A 25,977-nucleotide genomic window follows, 5' to 3' on the forward strand; every position below is an offset into this window, starting at 1 on the left:
ATGTGTGCGCTCAAAGTTTACACGGACGGATAAATAATGACTCAGTGCGAAATGTTCGGACTAAACTATGGCGCGAGGCGTCGCGATCGGCCCAAGAGGTAATTATATTTTTTTCTTTGTTTCAGGTACTTAGTTTAATTTTGATGAGATTTTTATAGTCGCTCGGCGCGTTGTTAGCGGCTATTGCGAAGAAAAAAATATATTCGGCTCTGCGATTGCGGAATTTCATAGTATTTAAATGCTTTTTTAAATTATAGGATACTAAAAAATTAAAAAAACAACACTTGTTTTTATTAAAACGACTTTATAAAAATATTACTTTTAAAGAATTACTCAAGTTAAAGAAATGAAATACTTTTTCATAAAAAAAACTAAATAAAAACCGTATTTTTTTTATTAATCCTGTATTCGGAAAAAGAAAAAATGTTGTGTGAAAAATACAAATAAAATATTTTTCCGATGAATCTTCAACCATTTTGTTAAAAAAAAGTCATTTTACTAAAATAAATGGTCTGTAGAAAATGTATTAGAATTTATCTCGAATAAAGACATCCTGTCGGATATCCGTACTGAGATTTCGGTTGTCTCCAGCGCGGCGACAGCGGCCGCGGTGGGCACATAGCGTAGAATTTCACTACTGCGGCATTTATACATTAATAAATATTGTAATCTGTGTTTCACAAAGGGTAACGAAAGGGACAACAATTTGTATCAGTACAAATGTTACGTGAGTGGAAATCTACGGTTATTCAACAGTAACTTTGTTCGCGACAGATTAAATAATCGTCTTTTCTGTCGTTATCTCATACTTGAATATTTCAAGTACCTTAAACATCTTTACTTTTGTTGCTTTCGGTTCAACAGGGTCAAGGAGTCGGCTTCTTTTGTCACTGTTTATTAATATTTCATTTTCGTGACAGTTTTTTGGACAGTAATCTTTTTTCTACAAAATCGTTAATACATTTTTTTGTGATTGACACCTTAATTTGATTTTTTTCAAAGATACTTACAGATAGATTTAAGAAAAAAATGTTTAGAAAAGTCTTTTACCGGATATATTTAAAAAAAAAACAACTGCAGGTAATATCATAAAAATTAGCTTAAGAGCGGGCACACCTTTGATTAAACTCTCGCACAACTATTTGGTCGATAGTCGTTTGTTTCGTATTCAATTCAACTCTTTAGTTGCACAACTAAAAATGGAGTAGTGTGCGCTACATATAAGCTCATATTTTTTTTATATAACATAAGGTGGCAAACGAGCAAGCAGCCACCTGAATCCGCCAAAATGGCGAAGCGACCGCTGCTCATAGACATCCGCAATTGCTTACCCTTATCCGACAGAGGAGGAGACGCACATAAAGAGGGTATTTCTCCTTCCTATGTATCTCCTCCTCCGTCAAATCCACTTCAACTTCCAATCCTCTTTTTTAAAAAAAAAGTGCGGTAAAGAGAAAGGGAGTTCAATTAGGCCTCCGTATAGGAATCAAAGCGAGACTAAACAGTTATGCGATAGTTTAGTTCCAGGTGTGCGCACGCTCTAGCATGAAGGGGTTCATAAATATCAGTACATTTAAAACTTTTGCCTGCCTCATTAAAAATTGACGTTATTTCAACGACATAAATAATGTAAATGATAGTTAACGATTCTATGAACCTGCCGGCGTATTGCGGACCAGTCTGTGAAAAATAAAAATTCTTTTGACGATAGAAATATGATGAAAGCCATAAAAACTTTTTTAACCGCCTTTAAATTTGTGGACCACTAGTTTAATATAACACTAACCGTTGCTCGCGACTTCATCCGTGTTAAATTTAAGAAGAAAAAAAAAGCAATAAGAACATCCAAGCATTTTTATAATCTTACTTAATATTTTAAATGTGAAAGTTTAGATGGATGGATGGATGTTAGAGTTTGTAGCCTAAATAGCTGAAGGGATCTCGATGAAATTTGGCATACATGTAGAGGATAGTTTGGAATAACACATAGGCTACTTGCTTTTGTTTTTTTTACTCCACGCGGGCGGAGTTGCGGGCGAAAACTAGTATTAGTATACATTTTAACTTTAACAAATTAATTTTATATTAAACTTAAATATACCAATGTGCGCTGCAAGGGTAGGCAGAACGAAAAGTAAAATATTAAGAGGTTCGGTTAATTTTTTTAATATCCGTCTTTGGCAACATGATACCATTACATATAATTTGCAGCATAATAAATGCACCCGACATTTCCATTTTATTTATTCGTTAAGTGGAGATTCAATCACACTGTGGAAAGAACGGAGGCTGGAGGCCTAATATCAGTCCCTTTTCCTTTCCATCGTTTACTTAAGACGAAAGGATGAGAAGCAAAAGTGAATTTGACGGTGGAGGAGACGCGTAGGAAGGTGAAATATCCCCTTTTATGTGCGTCTCCTCCTCCGTCAATTAAGGATAGGCAACGCATCTGCAATTGCGGATGTTCATGGGTAGCGGTCGCTTTCCATTTCGATGGATTTAGGTGACCGCTTGCTCGTTTGCCATCTTATATTATTATAAAAAAATATTATAAAGAATAACCAAACTCATGAGTATAGGAGCCACATTTAGGTTTACGTTGCGCCACGTCGTCAGTCGAGAATTTAAGCTAGTAGGGGGGGGGAGCAGATACCATTTCCATGATCTTACTTGTAGCAATTTAGTAACTAATTTTCATTTTTGGAGTGTCTACGGGGTTCTGCCCCTCCGCCTCCCTAAAGAGTCCCAGGTAGTGCAATGGTTGAGAGTGGGATGGCGTAGCGTGCGTAGACGCAGCTGGCACTGATTGGACGCAGAAAGGCTAAGAAGCATGTCAATGTCTCAGTAAATAAAACTATTGTTAGTTTATTTTGATAAAAACAGATGTAAGGGGGATTTCAGTTTTACCTTACGCAAGCTAGATGTAAAAGCGCACTCCCATGTAATAAATAGCTGCGTTGACATTTGATTTTAAAATAGCACGTATTGAAAGGTTCGACGTTTGTTCAGTACAGCACGTGTCATGTTAGCTAACTTTATGTGCCCTTTGGAAAAAATCTATTAGATTTTTTTTACCACGCATAATAGTTTGTCGTTATATGCACTTATCTACACATATAAAATTGGAGTGTCTGTAATATAAAAAAAAAAAATCCAGATTTCGGGAAGATGATGTATTTGTGTTGTTGCATAAAAAAACATTGTCTATCTGTCTGTCTGTTTGTCCGCAAGCCGCGTTTGTTCCAGGTAATTTCCGAAATGGCTGGGCCGATTTCGACGATACTTTCACTGGAGTTAAGCGGACATGGATAGGCATGTTATGGGCTACTGTTTTTTGAATTCCGCGCTGTCAAAATGGCGGAACGGGTGGTCCAAATTTGCGCTAGCAAAGTTTGAGGGCGACAACTTGTTTAAAGTAAAATGTGAATGTAAGAAAGAGGTATACTGAGATAAAAACATTTTTAAAAATAATGCCTTATTTTACTTGAATTCCAATTTGATTGCATAATAAAATCGAACAGATATTCGAGGTCATCGTGTAGCAAACGGCGGACCCCAAAATATTTCGGTTCAAGTTTTTTGCCCGTACCATGATTGGTCGATAAAATAAACTGGGGTCCAGTGATTCAAAGTAACTCTCCCGTGCGATATATCACTATTGGATTGTTTTATGATTCGATATTTCCGAAGCAATCGAGTTCGCAGTTACGATACATGGGTATACAGAGATAATAATTATCTTGGTTATGTTTTTGTAAATAATTTTAATAAAATCTTCATAAAACAAAACAATTGATGCATAAAATATCAAAGGATATAATTAATGATGAACATGAGTTTTCACTGACGAAACATTTTTATAATCATACCTAATTGTAAATGCGAAAGTTTACATTAATGTATGGATAATTGTTACTACTTGTATCCAAAACTGATTAACTAATGTGTAGTTATTGCGTAACAGATGTAGAGCAAAGTGTGGAAGACTTGATTTCTAACTAAGTTATTTTTTTTACCGCGCGAACGAAGTCGCGAGCAATAACTAGTAATACTTATCTCGGGTAATTCGGGTATAGTGATAGGGATATTGACAAAGGAAATAAAAGCATAATGTATTAATATCACGTTTTTGGCAATAAAATATAGTGAATTAATAGAATATTTGCGAGAACATTCTTAGGGTAAATTGCTACATAATTAAGGGCACGAGTGGGTCGGTCTCCGAACCCTATAAAATAAGTAGAATAACATCTCAAGCCGAGACTTCCGTATGAAAAACGTATTACTCGTAATGAGAGACTCTCTACTCGGGGTTTCTTGTTTATAGGAAAAATAAATAATTTAATCCAATGAATAAATTAGTATTAGTAAACTACCCACAATTGTTAAACTCAATATAACTAATAAACCATAGAAGAATCAGGGAAGTAAAAATTCGATCTTTCAAATCGATCCGAATATTTTTCGATCGATCTCCAACAAGAGATAATACTTTACTATTAATATTGCGACCTACATTGTGTTAATGTGAACCAAATCGATTGTATTTATTTTTTTAATATACAGACCTCGGATAAGCAGAAATGGATAAAGATAGAGTTCGGTTTTCAAATTCATGAAACTAGTCGCCAAAATACAAAAAAAAAGAAAAATTTAGATATTATTAACATCTTTGAGAAAACGAATTCGATGAATTAAAAAAGATCCTATATAAATTGAAAATAAGGTTTAATATCGAATTTTATTGTTATAATTTTATTCGACGGACCCCTAAATGTTACGGTTGAATTTATTTCACCCCATTCAATGATCGATCGATGTGAGGACAAGGGGAACAGGATTTGATGCAGCTTGCTATAGTATAATGCATTATTTTTGCAACATTTAACGATCTAAACATCATGACTCTGCCGAGACACTTTGTATAAAACATAATCTCTACGTTTTTCAAAGAGAATGTTCAACTATACGTCCCCAATGACGGGTTCGGAGCCTACTCTAAATTAGAGAGTTGGCCTTAGTCAATCACGCTGGCCCTTTGTTAGTTGACATCACATATATCTTTGAGTGTCTTCTCTGACAAACATATAAAATTCAAAACTAAAAGATAACACATTAGTAATGGATTTCAAACTTGGACATACTATGGTCCATTCCGATAAAGAGCTTAACTGCGCCATCGATACTCTTAAACAGAACTCTGTACAGATGTTACAAATTCGAAGATTTAAAGGCGTAAACAAATGAAAAATTATAATTTATTAATCATACCGGACTCGAAAGACACCTTACACTTCAAACTCGATCACATAATAGAGTAGTTCATCAAATGTTGCTTACGTTAAAAACATGTCTCTTTTGTTAGTCAGGCAAAACACATTTTTTTGTTGCACCAACAGAGCAAGCCTAACTCGATTTACTCAACTTAATATATAAAAATAAAGCTGCACAACCGCGTCACACTAAAAGCATCCCTTTTAGAGAGTGGATGGGTTTTATTCTTCGTTTTTTGTTATCCCGATTTCCCTATGACAAACTTACTCAAACATAAAATATCGCACCGGACCTTTTTTTGTAAATAATTTTATTTTCATGCTTGTAACAGTGATTATAACAAGATTTAGTTGAAATTAAACAATAAATTAGACGAAAATTACCCAACTCTGGCATGCCACCTAGCATTTGGCACGTTTCTGTGGTATAATTGGTACTTTAACCTCTTTAAGTTAAATTAAAACTGTGTATAGGTCGTAAGACAATATTAATGTCATCTTGTAAGAATTAATGCTCGCAAAGCAAACGTGTAATAAAATAATTTTAGTTCTAGAAATAACACCTTCTTAGTCTGTACCAGTTCACTTTTTTTTATCTTTAAGCCTGCTACTGACAGTTTTAACTGATCTGTTAGAGACCTAGAAATGTCGTACATTAAAACACATACTTATCCGAAAAATTACCCTTTTGTCATTATAGTAAAAATCATTCACAATAACGATAAATTTGTTGAAACATTAGGATTATTTCCAACCGTCACCCACTCTGTCCCAACATGGGAACAGATGAGAATAAAAAGGTTTATCCGTCCCACCATTCATTCATTTCGAAGAGGGCACGTTTGGAACTTATTTTACTTCATAATGGTTTCATCTGTCACCTTATTGGTGATAGGTGGACTAAAAGGTGGGACGGATGAAACTTTTGATTCTCATCTGTCCCCACGTGGGGACAGTGCGGAGACGATTGGGATTAATCCTAAAAATACACTAAATTGATGTAAAAAATATAAAAATAATTTCGAGTATCTTTGAAAAGAATATTCTCTAAGGGAGAATTTCTTTTTTGTTTTTGTGTAGTCGATGAAATTAATTTATCGATACAAGATGTTAGATTTGTTCAATGAAAAAGAAAATCTGTAGACATAATATTGAGTGGAAACTTAAAGGGGCACCCCGACTAGGCTTAGGCACATCATAAGTTATTGTCAAATGCTTTGAACGTTGGGCTTGTAACATTCATACAAAATAATTAAATAAGTCCCTTTCTCTTTACCACCCTTTTCTTGTAAGGAGAGGTTAGGAAGAGGAAGTGGATTTGACGGTGGAGGAGATGTCTAGGAAGGGGAAATATCCTGTTTATGTGCGTCTCCTCCTCCGTCGTATAAGGGTAGGCAAAGCATCTGCAATTGTGGATGTCTATGGGCAGCGTTCGCTTCGCCATTTTGACGGTTTCAGGTGGTCGCTTGCTCGTTTGCCACCTTATGTTATATAAAAAAAAACAGATAGGTGTACAAAGCACGATACTGCTGTAATGTGTGATACGTATACTAAGGGCCAGTCCCACTACTGGCTGACAAAGATTAAGATTTGAATAGTATTATACAGTTTAAACCGTTTTGATATACTAATGGAATAAATGTTAATACTGAAGAAAGTTACAGACAATAAAAGTTTTTATATTTTTACATTTTTATGTACACTTAAGTGGAATAACATTAAAAAGATCAAACTAAACCTGTCAGATCTATTTTCATACACTGAATACGAATAAAATAATCTATATGTATCCAAAGGGCATATGTACAGGCTTAGGCAAATTTATTTCAATATCTGACTTTGCATATCAGATTTCGTATTAAGTGCCGAAGTTAGAATAATATTTGTTCAACCAATATACAATATAACGAAAACTTTGATAACGTGGCATACGACATATTTCAAAATAATACATTTATACTTTATTTTTACATGTAAAGAATTTTTATCGCTTGTGGAATTCTAAAGAATACGACATTAAGGGCCTGTCCCACCATTGGCTGATAGAGGCCCAGATAGCTTAAAAATGACGTCACTGTCAGATAAGGGAACAAAATCGGTTATTTCACATCACATATTTTAAACGTTTGATTGTTATCAGACAATTTACAAATTGATAGGATATACACTAAGAAAACATTATTCTCTTTATCAGTCTGTGTAAAAATTCGAATTAATTATTCGTTATTTTTAATTAACATGTAACCTCTAGTCTCCCTACTATTAAAAACAACAATTTAATTATTGTTTTGGTCCAATTAGTGAAGTTGTGAAATAAAATTGACGAGAACCAATGTATCTATGTTTTAAAATGTAATATACAATCGGTAAATCAGACGGTGTTCCACATTCAAAGCTGAACATTTTGAAACCAGACGCGGAACAAAAATCAATACAACGCAGTTTATAAATGTATCTGTAGGAAAAAATAAGTTCCACTCACTGGTATCTAATTAGTTATTCATATTACGAGGTGGAGTTTGTTTCATTGCAATGAACAAGGCAATTTTTCCTCAAGTCGAATACCGCGAATTTCTACGACTGTACCTTGATCACTGCGCGTCCAAGAGGCGTAAAATTTCATTTTTTACTCTTTAACACATCTCTCTTCTTGATTCCCAGACCATTTTTTTTTTCTAAAAAAAATCGTTTAATACGAATTTTAGTAATGCGTTCCGCTCATTATTCTTCAGTGAAAACATTTTTGCGAATATTTTCCGAGAGCCCGTTTTTCAACAAAAAGAGTGGCAAAAAAGTCTCTAAACCGCAGTCTCGGTTAGCCTGAGGTTAAATACAGAAGGGGATGGTTTTGTCCGACCTTAATTATTAAATAGATGATACTTTTTCGTAAAGCAAAAAGTTATCCTCGAATTTGTTAGCCTTATCAGGAATTAGTGGCGTTTAATTGTTCGTTGTCAGCGCAAACGTTTTACGTTGCTGTGCTATTGTTCTCGGATCGCTTCCCCGGTGAGGTATTACAAACACTTCACTTTGCATTTGACTTATTTCTTTTATTTTAATTAGTAGCACTTAATTTGATTGCATCTTTTAAGCTGGGATTTATGTTTACAATTTAGTTTCATCTCTTTGTTTATCTCAATGTAGGCACCTGAGGTAGGACTAGATCGTAGTCTTCCAAATCGATTTATCATTGGTAATTATTGAATTCAGTAGTTAATTCCTTCTTAATCATGTCAACTTTACTTGTTAGACTTACCTTCACCTTTACCAAACTACAATTCATTATGTAACCACTATAAATTATTTTCCTAATACGTCTTGATTTTTTCTCCTTTTAATGCTTCAAGCTTTCTATCCATCAAGAGTAAACAGGCCATAGCTTAACAATAAATATACCCTTTATTTTAATTCATGTACATTTCTATTCAACTACATTATATAAGTTATCTGAGGATATTTCTCAATTTAGGAACGTGTTAATTAACACTCTTTCCACTGAAAACTACTGAATATTATGTTTGGAATATTCTTTGTTATATTTATTTGGGAACGAGCGCTGTGCAGTTTAGTCTGGCAATTAAAAACGTTCTCAAATTCACAGACCAACAAAGTTTTGTTCGGCAAAGCATCGTAAAGAATTCCACCGTAGTGCACTTACAATTTAGGTCATCGTTGTGTTATAGATATTTAATAATACATATCTTTTCCAATTATTCTGATACAAATATTTTAGATTTCCATATTTTCCTTGATCACGGTATCACGCGTGAACGGTTGGACGGATCTCGTTAATTATTTTTGTTGTTTGTTATTATCAAGGGGGAGATTATAAGAAAATTGTCAATTAAATTTGGCATAAACATAATACATATCTGGAAGCATTACTAGTCTTTTAGTTTGTTTTTGATATCGCGCAAAGTCACGTGCCAAAGCTAGTTTAAGGTATTTTTGTTAGTTTCTGGTTAGTAAGAAAAAAATTCATAAAAAAATAAAGAGTATAAAATTGTCATACGTCAAGGCTCAGCTTCTTCGATGTTTTTTCTTTGGTAGCAAAAAACATACATTACTCACTGTCATAAGTTAACTTCATTATATTCTATCATTTATTTATTTTTCACATCTTTGTCGAATGGATAAAATCGGTATCGAGCCTAATTTCCACTTAGCAAAGAGAATACTACAGTTAAAGTGACCCTAGAGAAAAAAGGGGGTCAAAGAAAAGATTTAAAATCGATTATCGGGAAAATGTAAGAATCGTGTCAGAAATACATAATCTCTACCTACCGCTCTGAGTTCTGGGCGTGAGTTATCTTGTTGTATATGAAATATTCACGTTTATTTTCAAAGGTGTAATATTTTACTGACATTTGGGATTTAGCAACTCTCCCTACGGAGTTCGAGTGTACAAATAATAAAAAAAAACTAGAATGTAATAGTTACTAGCTTTCACACGAGACTCCGCTGCACAGACTTAAAAGAACTATGGTATTCCAAGCACCACATAGTAAAATATATCCATCCATCCATCTAGATAATCGCATTAAAAATATTTTTACATTCCAATTGCTACAAATGATAAAAATTGTCTACATTAAAAATATTGATTTTTCTATAGTGAGACGAAATTACAAGACAAGATACTAAAGTCGTTTCAAATATCAAAGTATAAGATAATCTCTTTTAGACTTTCGTTATTAGAAACCGTTCTCAGCTATCGATTATAGCATCTTAGGCGTGACGTCATTCTCTCGAACACTAAGAGCTTTAAAATGAACCAGGCTGGGTGTCATCAGGTGATAGAATAGCAATTTGGATCGTCGACTCGATTAACCCGCACTTTGATATCGTAACAAACCATTTATACGCCGTGAAAGTGATTTTGGGCTACTTACGTTATAACGTATTTTGTTTAAATTAAACTATAATATCGTTATTATTTATCCAAATTTATTCTTACTAAAGAACTAATGTAGATACAACATTGGTCAAATTTAAGGATCAAAAATTTTTGAACACCAACGTCAGCGAAAGGAAACAAAAAAAATGAAAAATTAAATTTTTACATGTTAGGTAATTATTTTAAAATACTTTATATATTACACAGAAAACAGAAAGTGTATTATGATAAAATATTAACATTATCCCTAACTCAAAGTCTGTGGTTAAAAGGTCTTTGACATAATGCTATAAGGAAATATGCGAAATGTAATCCATTTGATGTTGGTTGTGTTAGAGTACAAGAAAGTTGTTTGATATTTTTCATTATGTACAGTAGAATCTCGTTATTTGCGATTTCGTTAACTGCGGGTTTACACTTAGCGGGCACGGCACAGAGTTTACGGCAAAATATTTGACATTTAATATTCGTGACATCCGACCGGCCGCCTTAAGTCTATTGTAGAGACATCATCATCATCATCTTCCTGCTGATCCTATTCCCGTAGGATCGGCACAACAGGTTCTTGTTCACCATATATATTATACTTCATCTCAGTCATCACTACCTTCTTGATCATGTCACCTTTCACGCAATAATACATCCAACATAGACTCTCAGTAAAATTGTCAGTATGCAACTGTCCGTTGAACTGTTCAGCCAGAAGCGTCTATAGTGGACTTTAATTAGTCCTTTTTGTTGTGTATTATCGTCCTTAACCGGTCATAACCGCAGCCATGATTTGAGACGATCCTGATATCTATTATTAAAACTATATTATTTAAAAAGTTAACTGCATATCTTGTTATTTAACTAACATTGGTATAATACAAAATTCAAATGTATCTCAAACATTAACTAAACGTAAACATAAAAGATATAATCTTTTTCGCAGTGAAAATGAAAGGTAAATTCATTTTAAACGTCCCTTTTACCTTTTACCACTACACAAGCACCCATAAGCGGAGATAATCCGCTTAAGTGACATTTAATGTTCTAATACGATTTAACCTTTAATATGACATGGAAATACTCGAGAAAAGAATTACCTTGATGCTACTATGTTTACTTACGAAATGTAACTGAAGCATTTTTAAACATAGTCTGCATTACCACAAAAAATACAACAAGAGAGCACACATCTGCGACTAAACTATCACAGTTAGTTCCGCTTTAATTTCTATGAGCTTACCATATATGGAGGTGCGCACACTACTCGGTTTTTCCTTATGCAACTAAGCAGTTAAGTGGGCTGCGAAACAATCGACAAACGCACAACAGTTGTACGATTGTCTAATCAAAGGCGTGCGCCTGCTTTTAGATGCTGTTTAGTTATGCACATGTTTTTGCCGTCTACTTGATTCAGTTCGTATATACCAATCTTTAGGTGTGGACAAATTAATCCCTCAGTCTTAAACACGCTAAATTACAAACGGTTTTTATTATCTTTTAAATTTATCTTTACCACCCTGAGTATTTGATGGTCACTGATGGACAACCTTAAACTTCCTTTTATATCCTCAACTAATATACAATGAACTAATATATCTACTTTACGTTCATTGTCATATACAAAATACACGTATCAAAATGTAAAAGTAAAATACCAATAACATTTTAGAATTAGACAACTGTATAAATAGAAAATACAAACGTTCCATTTTACAAAGACTATAATTGAAAGAACTCTTTGTCGACAAAAGCTTTTCTTTGCAACGAGGGTCGTTTGCTATAAGCCGTTATTATAGTACATCCACTTTAGTACATCTTACGTACGAGCCTAAAGGTCAATCAGAATAAAGGTTCTATAATATACTATGATATTTATACTGCCTTCGAAATATATATGTTACGAACAGATTAACAATTACGACTGTCTATTATCATTCTAGATATTTTTAACCTGACAAAAAAGATTCCTAATCGGTACACAATTAAATTCGACTAGCACCATTTAAACATTGTCGAAAAATCATAAGTTATTGACAGTAACCCTAAGTCCTATTTCCTGGATTATTGTTTTACAATTATAGTCTAAATTGCATCAACATCTCATCAAGCCCCTACTAAGGGGTTCAGAGCCTATCCTAAGTTAGAGGTGACAAGGCCCTCGTCGATCACGCTGACCCAGTGCGTGTTTATTGACTTCACACATATCTTTGCCGATGTGTCCAAACATCATGATGTTTTCCTTCACCGTAAATACGTCAAGTAAATGATATACATATGGTATTAGTAATACCGATGGCGGGATTTGAATACAGGGCTTGTGGATTACAAATCAAGTTCTCAAACCCCTAAGCCATCGCCACTCTATTATAGTCTAAATATAAACGTAATTTGAACGAGTTAACCGAACGGAAATGAGTTTGATCTGTGCTTTAATATAGAGTCCTTGTACTTTATTATAATCTCTGAAACAGTATTTAAGTATCCATCATAGTCTCAAGTAGACGCGCCGATGTCACGGTACAAATAGAGTTGAACCACTTGTGTCCGGTTTCCCGACTGTGGTTGTATTGCGGCCGGTATACGCAACTATAGACTGTAAATGGCTATTACAATATATTTTATAAGAAGTCGCACACATTTGACTATATCGCACACTTTTTTATGATTGTCGATTGTTTCAGTAATTCAACTGTTTAGTTGGAGAACATAAAATTCGAGTAGTGTGCGCACCTCCATAGAATAGAAATCATAGCGCGACTAAACAGTTGTGCGATAGTTCAGTCAAAGGTGTACTCACGCTCTTAGTACGAAACATGTCACCGGATCATACCAGAAGGTATCGTCTAAAACGTTTCACACGATAATTGCTACTCTGTTAATATTTGGGAATAGTTAAGAAAATTATAGGAAAATAATTGATTTACCATCTATACTATTATAATAAAGCGTAAAAACACACTTCTTTGTTGCCTAAGATGTCAGCAATAACAACATATTTTTGAATAATTCCTTTTTTAATAAAAAGCCCTACACCTACGTTAGGCTTTAGGTTGTATATTTTAACACCATTAAACTTAGGGGGTAAATATTTTGGATAAAAAACCTAATGTGGGAAAGAGATCATAAGTTGCTGCCAACATTAAGGAAGCAAGGTTGTCATCATGTCATGTCATTTTGACATTTGCAATTGACAATTTGACACATGTAAACAATAAAATAATTTAATGGCATAAATCGCACGGCAACAGCTGATTTATAATAAGGATATAAAGGCTTTTGTAAATATAGGTGGTATTTTTAATTACTTCTATAAAACGCAATTGTTTTTTTTTTGGTAAGACAAGACCACCCTGATTATATCGTAAGTAAGTCATTAACCTTTCAAGTAGTTAGTATTCCCTTGCATTATTCTCAAGACGATTGATGTTACATATTTAATCAAGCTGCCTATAGTTACTATGTTTTAAACTGATTTTAAACCTTTTATAAAAGGTACATTGAGTTGTGATATGAAAGGTGTCGTTTTATTATTTTTTCAAAGAGGTAATTTTTTATTTTTATTATTTACGAGCCGTCGGCCGCAAACTGCCTTCATCAAACAGACACGCAGAGAGACAGACCATTTTTTTAATGTTATTATCGTTCATATACCGTTTCGTTATATATCAGCAACGCAAATACATTATCTTCCCGAAATCTGGAATTTTCCTTTTTATATTACAAACAGACACTCCATCATCATCATCCAATTGGCCTTATCCCTTACGGTCGGCACAGTATGTGCTGCTCTTCCATACATCTCTATTAGCCGTCATATCTGAATCCAAACAGACACTCCAATTTTATTATATGTATAGAGTAGCAATCAGAATTCAAACAACAACCGTTTTTAGTTACGCTATTCTGGGTTGTAACCTATACCTACGAATATTCAAAATTAAATTCAGATCGGATTAGACGTTCGAGAGTAACATAATAACCATCCAACCAAACAAAGAGATTTTCACAAAATAATTAATGAGTACAGATGGGAAGACTGTTAATATTTTAAACACTAACTTTCCCTTTCGCTAAAAATAAAACAAAAGCATGTAGCAAAAGTGTTCTTCCAAACTATCCCTTTACATCTTGGTATCAAATTTCATCGCGATACGTTCAGCAGTGTAGGCTACAAGCTCTAACAAACATCCATCCATCTAAACGTTCGCATTTATAATATTAAAATGATAGAATTTGTATAAATCAGGTGGCTTCTATTTAAGAGATTACGGTAATAGGGTTGATTTATGTTCAAAAATTTCTTGCCAAAATTAATACTGTTTGTACAAATTAAGATTAACGGGTAAGCACAAACGCTATTAGCTTATTGGTTTTTGCTAAGCTATTTGAATATTGTGAGTAACCTTATAAGGCAAAATTAAAAAAGCTATCGTAAAAAAAATTATTGAAAGGAATACCAAAATGTATTTGTTATTTTTGTTAATTGAGATTGGGGAGAATTTAGTAATTTATTATACAAAAGTAGCTATTGTATAATACAAAATACTTTTTCTTTCATGCGTATAATTTAATGTAAATGCGTAAAAAAACCGGTATTTGTAACACGTGCGGTCTAATTTTAACCCTTTAATAATGCTTGCAAAGCTTCAACAAAAAGGCCATTCATTCTCCCTTGCTGGTGTAGTCAAAGAATTAAAATTGCTTCCCACTTAGGATTGAATATCGTCCAACGAACAGTCGCCGTAAGAGCTATAATTAGGCATTTAAGTATGTTCCTATGATAAATTTTCGTCCTAATTGAATTGAGCGTCAAATAACATTTACCAAAATGGGTCGGAAATAAACGGCCTTAACTTTACATCTTTTGTTATTTGCCCTTTATTAAATGTATAAGTTGTTTACTTCTTAGCCCTAATTCGCACACGCGTTTTTTAACACTGGAAGTAGTAGCTTTTTAAACGCATTTGGTCATACAAACGTTTTTAAAATGACTCTTGTTTCGTTCGCACAACGAGATAAATACCCGTTGCGTTTTAAAAACGCTGCCATTTGTTTAATCTGCGTTATGAAATCGCTCGTGTGAATGGTGAACTACGAGTACAAGCTTTTACGTAAATCGTGAAAAATAACATTTACATTAATACGTAAAGCGCACTGCTTGTATCACCTTTCAAGGAAATTGCGAATAAAAAACGCGAACGGATGCACGTATTTAAAACAGTTAAAGATAATTTTGAGAAGAGGTTTTATTAATCATACTTATACATATACTATTATAAATGCGAAAGTTTAGATGGATGGATGGATGGATGTCTGTCAGAGTTAGTAGGCTGAATGGATTTCGATGAAATTTGGTATACATGTAGAGGATAGTCTGGAAGAACACATAGGATACTCGCTTTAGTTTTTTTTAATTTCGCGAGGACGGAGTCGCGGGCGGAAACTAGTCAAAAATATTTTATTTAATGGCGACTAGTAGTTAAAATATTTACCGTATGTTAAAAAAATATTAAAAAAGAGCGTTGTTGTTTTTAAATTAATTTGACGTGTGAATATTTGTGACAATTAATAACATCCGGCTTTTTGTCTGTTTATCCAATCGTGGTCGTTTTCCCTCGCCCACAAATTAAATATTACGCAAAACGTATTTTCATAATAAATTATGTAAAATTAAGGATTTCGTTAAAATGTTGTATCCATTTATATGTCGTTTTGCAATTGAATATGTCGTTACTTTATTGAAACTTTTGCTGTGCAATTTGTTCAAAATTCTGTGTATTGTTTTGTTAATCATAAAATAATTTGCTATTTGATATTTGGGAACTAAATCACTTTGATGATGATGATGATGATGATGATGATGATGATCATGATGATGATAATAATATTTGGGAACTAAAACGTGTATCAAAAATCATAAAGCTATTTAGAAAAAAGCTATTAAAAAAAGATAATTTTTAGTTTTAATAGCTTTAAGCTAAAATTGTTAAATACTTTCTTGTCTTAACAAATTTTTTAGGGGGCAGAAAATATTTACGGACGATTACTTGAGTTTTTTTTTACTCCAAACGACTTTAGATCCAGGTCTTACTTAGTTTAGCAGGCGACGTTCAAGTTAACTTTATTTTGCTTCGTTAAATCACTGCAGTATCGGGGTCGCTTACTCCCGTAACTATCCAACTGAATTTCAGTTGCAGACTTTGACTTTAAAGAGACAGGATAAGCCAAGCATGCACATTACCTTTTATCAAATCACAACAGTGACTTTTTAGCTTGGATACTAGTGTGTGTATTTTATGATTATGAGTTCATAAATACGTTCCAATAATACGTAATTCTTATCTTATTTGTTCATATGGATATATATCCTCATGGTTATGGTTACCACACTCTCGGCGTTTGTTTACTCATCATCACCAGCTCACTATACGTCCCCACCGAGGGGCTCGGAGCCTACCCTAATATGGGGTGACTAGGCCATAGTCAACCACGCTGGCCAAGTGCGGGTTGGTTGACTTCACACATAGCTTTGAATTTCTTCGCCGATATGTGCAGGTTGCATCACGATGTTTTCCTTCACCGTAAGAACGTCGGGTAAATTATGTACATATGAAAATTCGAAAAATCGAAAATCACATTGGTACATGGCGGGAATCGAACCCAAGACCTGTAGATTACAAGTCAAGTATTCAAACCACTGAGCCACCGACGCTCTTTTTTCTTTGTTTACTAGTTGTAGTTAACAGCGGCCCTTTGTCTAGTCCATTTCTCTACAGTCAATGTTGGAAAATGATCGTTACGGGCAGGCCATGCGTTGACAGTACTACGACCTCTCGAAAAGTGTTGCAACTTCTTTCATATCAACTTATATAGTTTCGTTAAGTTGTAAGAACTTACTAAAGTCACTTATCTTGTTGAGATGGTTGAGTGAAATTCAGCTAGCATTTTTATTTTGTACTAGCTTTCACCGGCGACTCCGTCCACGTGGAATTTAAAAAAAAAACAAAAGTGAGTCGCCTATGTGTTCTTCCACACTATCCTCTACGTCTATGACAAATTTCATCGAGATCCGTTTAGCCGTTTAGGCTACAAACTTTAACAAACATCGATCCATCCATCTAAACTTTCGCATTTGTAATGTTAGTAAGATAGAGGAAAAATTATCTGCAATTACGTACTTCGCAGTAAGTACCTTGCCCCTTTGAACTAAGGGTAAAATACGATTTTTTTTTCTTTTAGAATATATTTCAACGTCCTCTACTAAACTCTATACACATTGTTAATTGCTAAAACTTTAACTTAATAACAAGAAGTAACTAACTAAAGACAAAATCATTTATTCCTGTTTCTGATGTCAAGTTTACTTGCTTGTAACAAAAATATTACAATAACAAAGCGGCAACGGCGTGGATATTCGTAAAAGTACAGCTATTATTCAGCGTAGGGAAGAGTAATCTTCGCGGACAGCTGCGTAGATTATTCGCAAACTATGGGTGGGCCCCCAAACACGGACCCTCCCGACTAAAGACGAGATTTTCACCCCCTTATCTTTTGACATTGCATTTATACCCGTTTTATTTTGATTTAAATGATATAGAAGTGTTTTTAACAAACGAATATTTAGACAAAAATGCCGTTTAAGTAAATGAAAGTTGAAGAGCAATCGATTTAAAAATCTCATGCAACGATTTATGTCCAGAATTAACTCTAACTTAACAAATCTTGATGTTATCTTGTGTGATTTGGTTTAATAATTTTTAATACCGTAGAAATCGTAATATCTTGGTTTTATATTGATCATTTCTAATCAACACTCCCACTGCTATACGCAGTCATATTTATCGTATACTAGCTATCGCCCGCGACTCCGTCCGCGTGGAATTAAAAAAAACAAAGTAAGTAGCCTATGTGCTCTTCCAGACTATCGTCTATATCTATACCAAATTTCATCGCGATCCGTTCAGCCGTTTAGACTATAAACTCTAACAAACATCCATCCATCCATCCATCCATCTAAACTTTCACATTTATAATATTAGTATGATTTTTTAACAAAATGTTAACAGAGTTAAAGGTGTGTTACAAACAGATCGATCCATCGAAAGGGAGAGAGGAGAGAGGAGAGAAGAGGGAAGAGAAGTAAATATCTACATTTAATTGATTAATAATGTTGTCTACTTATTTATTTAATTATCCATTGTTCGATAGTAATACAAGTGTAATTGAACATTAGAGTAGTTTAGTTATGAACTAAGGTTGTTGGGAATTTTCAAGATTTAGCATGAGCGGTGGCCAGGTAGGGTAGGTAGGGTAGGTAGGTTAAGTGTTGTTATGAATTATTGATGAGATTGCAGCGAACTCTTTGTATTTCAAATTCCCTATTCCGACATAGTGCGCCATTCTCAGTGGAACTTAATGAACCATTCTTTACGATATGCATGTTTATTATGATTACTTGTATTTAGTAACGAAAACTTGGATAATACCAAAAAATTGATAAACCCTTTTTATTACACTTATTTACACAATTTGGTTGGAACCTTGGAACTAAGACTGGGTTCTGAGTTTCAGTACTAGAAGTAGATTTCGTTTCTATAATCTTGAAGGAATGACTTAGGGCCTATCCCACCATTGGCTGATAGAAGCTCAAATAGCTTAAAAATGAAGTCACTATCAGATAACGGAACAAAATCCGATATTTTACACGTTGGATTGTTATTAGACAATTTAGAATTTGGTGAGACAGGCCCTATGTGCAATTTTTAGTGCAAATGAAAAGTAGTTAGGGTCATAAGGCAATGCTTAGGGGGCCCTAAAGTTGTGTAAATGTATACATATTCATACACCTGACTGTACATGTCAGGTATTGGAAACTAAAAGTCCAAACATATTCATATGGTAACAAAACGTTGGTAGAATCGATAACAATAATGTAGCAGCATTTTGCAGCACGGCATTACCCGCCCGTTGGCTGTCTATCAAATAAAAAAGTTATTAACCTACTTCCAGGTGTAATCCGATGCACCACACGAGAATTAAAAACTAAACAGCCACCGACCATCGAAACTTTATGCCCCTACCAACTGAAACAGTTGTACATAATAGTTTGTGTTGTGAAAAAAGTTTTTATGGAATATGAATCCTGTGGTTGACATCGAATTATATTATATAATAGTACAAATGACGCATAACATTTTATTAATTCATTAATGTTTGTTTTCGTGTTTGTGTCAAGGTTATTTTATTCTCAGTTTGTGTCCTTTACAAGTCACGCCTTTTTATAATTTACTGTGTTGTTTGTAACACGGAATGTAGGAATTTGGAAAGAATTATTTTAGGGTTAGGCTCTAACGAGTAGATACTTGTAGAATTTAACTGTTTATCTGTCAATAATTTTATCGTAAACGAAAACCCATAGTGACAGATATCTTTCAACATAGAATTCGTGTTTAGGAAGCGCACCCATCAACTATCAACCTTCGTTGCCATTTTCGACATCCTTAAACCATAATAACTGTAATGATTCTACCATTAATTAATGTTGTGTAGATTTCGAATTCCATCGATATCTGTCCCGGATTCCCATATGAGATAACCTAGTTAAGGGACAAGGAACCACACCTTATAGTAGTTTTACACGAGGACAGAACAGTAGACGCGGTAGTCCCATTGTGGCGTACAACGTCGAATTCACAATACTGTTTCAACGGTGTGTGTTCAAACAATAGCATTACTAGTATACTATTCCGTCCTTGTGCGAAAGCATTAGTCTATAAAAGAACATGTGGAATATATATTAGATTCCTTAGACTACGTAATGAATAATTCATTATGAGACTCTAACTGCATAATCAGAAAGCCATATTCTAGGAAAGGCGCATCGGCCGCGGTTACTGCCACCACGAATTTTTAATGAGTACTGGCCCTAATGTCTACCTTAATTACAACCTCGTCTACCACGTAAGGACATCCTTTTAAAATAAAAGAAGGTGTCTTGATGTTGGTACTGTTTGGTAATATAAACAGACTTCTTCGAACAGTAAAAGTAATTCTCAGCAGTGTAAATGAAAAAATCTTTAATATAACGAAATATAATAATACATCAAAAAACATCTCTTAATAAATTTAGAATATTCTGCTTAATTTTTTTTTTCATTAAAATTCTAATTAAAAAAATCTTTAATTATACACTACAATTTTAATCTTACTTTGGTTTATGATCTTATGTAAGTAATAATTGAAGTTAATTAACTTTCTAAGAAGAAACTCTTAGCTAGACCTTTTTAAAATTGTGTTCATTTTGTTATCGACATCTTTAGAAACTTTTGACATTTTAATTGAGTTTTTATTTCCACATAAACCGCATTTATTACTCTAGGAAATCTGTACTAATCATTTATAACAACCCCAGAGACACCAAATATCATCAATGGAAATCTGTATTAAAACGGACATACCTAAAAAATTATCTATCGTAAAATGATGCGGAAAAATCACAATACAAGTGCAATAAATGTATCTAAAATGACAGCTTCGGACAGCGGTTTTTTCCAATGCACGGCTTGCTATTGAAAATAGAGGTCGACGGTAACTGAAAAGGTGAAAACCTTTGACTTTAAAAGACAAGACCTGTAAAGCGCGCTCATAAGTTCATAAACGAATAAGTTCTAAATTTGCTGGATTGAGTTCTCGTTTTTATGACTAAATTTGTTAGACAGTAAATTTATAAAGATGTAAGTGTCCGAATATGGATATTTACTTTGTCTAAAAAGGAACTTGTCAGAATTTAAAACAACGACGAATCTGCCTAGTCCATTTTTGTATAGTCAATGTCGGTAACTGGAAAGGTATTGGTTATTTGTTCGGTTTGATGGAATCACGTAGCACTCCGTGTCCGAGGCCCGACAAGCTACTGTCACCTAATACAAGGATCCAACTGAACATAAATTGACACTCCAACTCAACCTCACAACTTTTATAAGCGGATATACAAATGTTTAGATTTTTTTCTTCTATAACTATCTTACTAATATTGTAAATGCGAAAGTTTAGATGGATGGATGGATGTTTGTTAGAGTTTGTAGCCTGCATGACAGAATGGATCTCGGCGAAATTTTGCATACACGTAGAGGAACCTCTGGAAGACGGAGTCGCGCGCGAAACCTAATTATTAATAAAAATAAAATAAGCACTTCATGATTAAATAAAAATATTATTCTTCACAAATTGCTTGTTATTTAATCAAAATCAAATCAATTTTAATTAAATTTGATCGATCTAAAGATCGCAATAGCTATCGGAAAACGCGATCTATTATGGGCAAACGAATTTTTGTATCATTTCATTTTCTAATCTATGATCGTATATTGGAAACGATCTTCAAGCATTGTAAGACTTAGAAAAGAAGCAAATTATACTTGGAATTATCATTACCACGACAACTTGTACGGATAGGCAATTTAAATCGATCTTTATATTGACGGCGTTAATATATTTCTGAGAATGTTAAAGGATCATAACTCGCACGTTCAAAGCACTCGACTTCGCCCTTCAATTTGTCTGTATTTTATTATTACTTTGCTGTTAGTGATGTAGGTGATATTCCGCAATATTTTTTAAAAAAATCCGTGTATTATACAATGCTGAGGATTTTAACGGTTTGAATGTACTTGGCTTATTAATTTTATTACCTAATTTATGTGTTATAGTTATTTGTTTTTAAATAATAATATTTAAAATTGACTAAAGTCAAATGATTGCAAGGCACTTAGTTTATGTCATGTTACTTTTTAGAGAATATAAATATTTTTTTTCTAGATTCTCGGAATGTTAATTTCGTGTTAAAAATTTAAAAGAAATTACTGTTGCGAGTTTTGTTATGAGAAAAGTTCTGGATGTAATTTTATATTAACTTGTTTATGCGGATAATGGTCGCTGTTTGTATCATGATAAAATTCTTTGTAACAAGTTAAATGCAATTTTAGAAAGATATTATTTTTAATGCTGTGATTTAACAATCATGAGTTTTAACTCTCAATATCACCATCACCAGCTCACTATACGTCCCCACCGAGGGGCTCGGAGCCTACCCTACTAAGTAAGGGGTGACCAGGCCTTAGTCAACCACGCTGGCCCAGTGCCGGTTGGTTTTCACACATATCTTTGAATTTCTTCACTGATATGCACAGGTTGCATCACGATGTTTTCCTTCACCGTAAGAAAGTCGGGTAAATTATGTACATATGAAAATTCGAAAAATCTAAAATCGCATTGGTACACGGCGGAATTCGAACCCAAGACCTGTAGATTACAAGTTAAGTGCTTAAACCACTGAGCCACCGACGCTCTCAATATTATCTATCTTTAATACGTGATAAGCGTGAGTTTCAAATTTTATTTCTATATAAAAGAGAATGAAAGGGATAACACATTTTTGTAAAAGAATTTGAGCAGTGAAAACCCACGGTAACCTCAAACACAAAGTTTTGTACTAAAACACTATAACATATAATTAATAATAACCAGTGGATTTACAAAAAAGCCAAAAAAAGAATAAAACAGCAAAAAAATTATAAAAAAAGCTAGTTAAGCAATCATTGCAGGTCGAGCATCGCATAGGAAAACAACGTAATGATCCAAAACTAGAGTCGTAACTACTTCAATGAACAGGCTGATTCGGGCACTGTACACTTCAATACGAAATTGATTCCTAGAGAGCAATTTAATTTGTGAACGGTACCGAAACCCTTGCCTACGATTTTATTGAGCACCGAATCTCTTATGAATTTAAATTGAACTTATTAACATATACTGGTTGTTATAGCGTTGTAAGGACTTACTGACTAGACGTTTTTGATTACAATTTTAAACAAATTACTGTTGAATAATGAATACAACGATACAAATCCTTGAATCCGTATTGTCTATATTTCAAGGGAAAGCTACAAAATCAATTGTCTATTGCCTTTTATAGCAAGTATTAATGATTGTTGTAAACCAATCAGATTATCACACTTGTTTTCTCTTTGTTTCAGGAAACCGAGGCCCATAATTCTGATGATGATGACGATAATTTGTGCAATGAATGTGCGATCAGCTGAAGTAACGTGCCCAAATGAATGTAACTGTCGTAATGCCTACGATACCGATTTGGGTCATGTTCTCCGCACAACTTGTACACGAGGCGACATGCACACTATACCTGTGGAGTTCTTCGATCGCAGCGGTGAAGTAATCATCATTTCAGCGCCAAAAGATCGACCTAATTACCTTACAATAGGACCCATATTCACACAACCTACTCCATTCGTCAACCTTCGTGAACTCCATATTGTAAATTCTAATGTCCCATCAATTGGACAGTACTCATTTTGGGGGCTTCAACATCTGAGGTTGATCAATCTCACCTATAACAACCTAACAAGTATAGGAGCTGACAACTTCAGAGGTCTGATTAATCTCACCGACCTCCATCTGGATCACAATAACATAGAACAAATGCCCAGTGAAACATTTCGGCATCTCACCGCATTAAAAACTCTGACTCTATCGTACAACCATATAACTACGTTGGTGCCACGCCTCTTTCGAATGCTAGCTAAGCTTACGTTTTTGGACTTAGGTGATAATCCATTAGACGATTTGAATCCTGAAGTGTTTAAAGACATACAACAGTTGAGAGTTTTCAAGTGCAGAAGATGCCTTCTGAGAAGGATCAATACTCAAATCTACCATTTAGTGGCTAATTTAGAAGAATTGGACTTGGGAGAAAATCAATTCAAATATCTCACTTCGGACGAGTATATCAGCCTTAAAAGGCTAAAAAAGTTACGATTGGATGGTAACCAACTGTCAGTTATAGTTGATAATATGTTCGGAAGAAACCGGGAGTTAAAACTTTTAGCTCTGGGTCACAATAGGCTGGCACTACTTGCACCAGCTGCTTTAGCGAACTTAACTTCCCTAGTACACTTGGACATTAGTCACAACAAAATCGATAGATTCCATTTGCAAACTTTTGCCCCAGTCGTAGAAACACTCAGAACTATAAATTTTAGCGGAAACAATCTACCTTTGGCCGAAATCGCCATCGTTCTACAAATTCTACCAGAAATACACGACGTGGGTTTGGCACATCTCTCCTTGGACGGCATACCACCCAATTTTTTCACATATAACGACCATATAGTGTCATTAGATTTATCTTGGAATAAATTAACCAAGTTTCCATTCAGGTTACTGGCAAAGGCAAAGTTCTTGCAGCGACTAGATTTGTCGCATAACAAAATCGAAAGGTTAGAAGAGGAAGACCTGCAAAGGCTAGAGGCGATAGCGCGAGTGGATTTGTCGAAGAATTTGTGGCGCTGCGACCAATGCTCCGCCGGCACCATGCTTGTGTACATGGCTACCACGGTGCTTAACGGGACTATCCGCCAACTTACTTGCTACTCGCCGCTGAGACTGCGTGGTATTAAATTCTCAGATTTGTCGTTTAACGTGTTGGAATCATGTTCGAGCAGCCATGAGGCGCAGATGAGCGTGCTGGCGGGGCTGCTGCTCCTGAGCGTGGCAGTGCTGGCGGCGGTGGCCGGCGCGCTGTGCTGCACGCGCCGCCGCGCCGCGCACTACTACACCAACGAGGAAAAGCGAAGGGAATGCGACCATGATCACCCTGATGAGCTGTTGAACCGCACCGAGGTCAACACCGTGGCCACCATCCACGCCCCCTACCAGCTCGTCTCTAAAACCAGCTAACAACGAGCCCAAGCGCCGCTCGTCAAACAGCGACCTCAACGTGTTACCTTTGATCTACCGATGCCATCTGCTTCCACTGACAATGAACCGAGTTCTAAAACCGATACGCCGCTAACTTACTTTCTAGCTCGTTCGACGTATTCCTCTTCTAAAGATGATATATGATATTACGACGAAGACGATTTGGTGTAAACCAAAGAACTGAAATGGACTGTTATTCGTAGGTTCGTGTTATTTATAATAACTTATTAATTTAAACTGATTTACTGTGTTTACTATAAGAAAAATATTTTTATATTATAGCGTTTTACATGTGTCCTAGATGTAATGTAATGTATACTTAACATTATAACCAACAGGTAGGTATGTAGAAATTCGTGAAAGACTTTTCTAAAAAGACTAGGTTAAGACTTTCTATTTTATGCTTTATCTGTATTTGGTGTATTATTTCAATCGTGTGCAAACTTTGTGTGGAATTGTTTAATAGTATTTATACGTTATTGTTATCCAAAATTAATCGATAAATATAACTTATATTCCATAACAATGTATAATAATATAACTACATTTTATTATAAGGGGCAAGTGATTAGGTCATCATGGATCTGAAGACCGTCTATCCCATCAATTCTGACACACCTGAGACGTATCTCACAACTTAGGATAAAGTATGTTCAGTTCGATCACGTACAATATCTACCACAAAAGAAATATTATGACCCAGTTACAATTTATTTTAAGATTGTAATGTCTTTAGTTATATATTTTGTTCGCAAAATATGAAATAACTTGTATTATGTGGGCATGGTCATTCACTCACCATCTAATACATCATCACACATCACTCATCACTCATCATTCATCATTCATCAAAGTATCTAGAAACAACAATTCTCATCACCACTTAAAAATAGTGATTAAACAGAAAAATGATTTTTACTTTCATTTGTTTTTTAACAAGCAACAACTAATCTCCGATCCGAGAGAGCGCGGTTTATTTTTTTGTTTGGAAGTTTGGCTTTCGTATGGAACAATTTCGCAAACAGCACTGATAAATTCTCG

General features: G+C 34.5%; 1 protein-coding gene across 1 annotated transcript; it reads left to right on the top strand.

Moving 5' to 3' along the window:
• On the top strand, positions 1-25,120 carry LOC106099386 (insulin-like growth factor-binding protein complex acid labile subunit). Its single transcript, XM_013277923.1, has 2 exons — positions 1-98; positions 23,196-25,120. Exons 1-2 carry the CDS (start codon positions 37-39, stop codon positions 24,913-24,915), a joined length of 1,782 nt encoding a protein of 593 aa, XP_013133377.1. The 5' UTR covers positions 1-36; the 3' UTR covers positions 24,916-25,120.
• The last annotated feature ends 857 nt before the right edge of the window (positions 25,121-25,977 follow it).

The sequence above is a fragment of the Papilio polytes genome, unplaced genomic scaffold (assembly GCF_000836215.1).
Source record: "Papilio polytes unplaced genomic scaffold, Ppol_1.0 DF824124.1, whole genome shotgun sequence".
NCBI classification, from domain to species: domain Eukaryota; kingdom Metazoa; phylum Arthropoda; class Insecta; order Lepidoptera; family Papilionidae; genus Papilio; species Papilio polytes.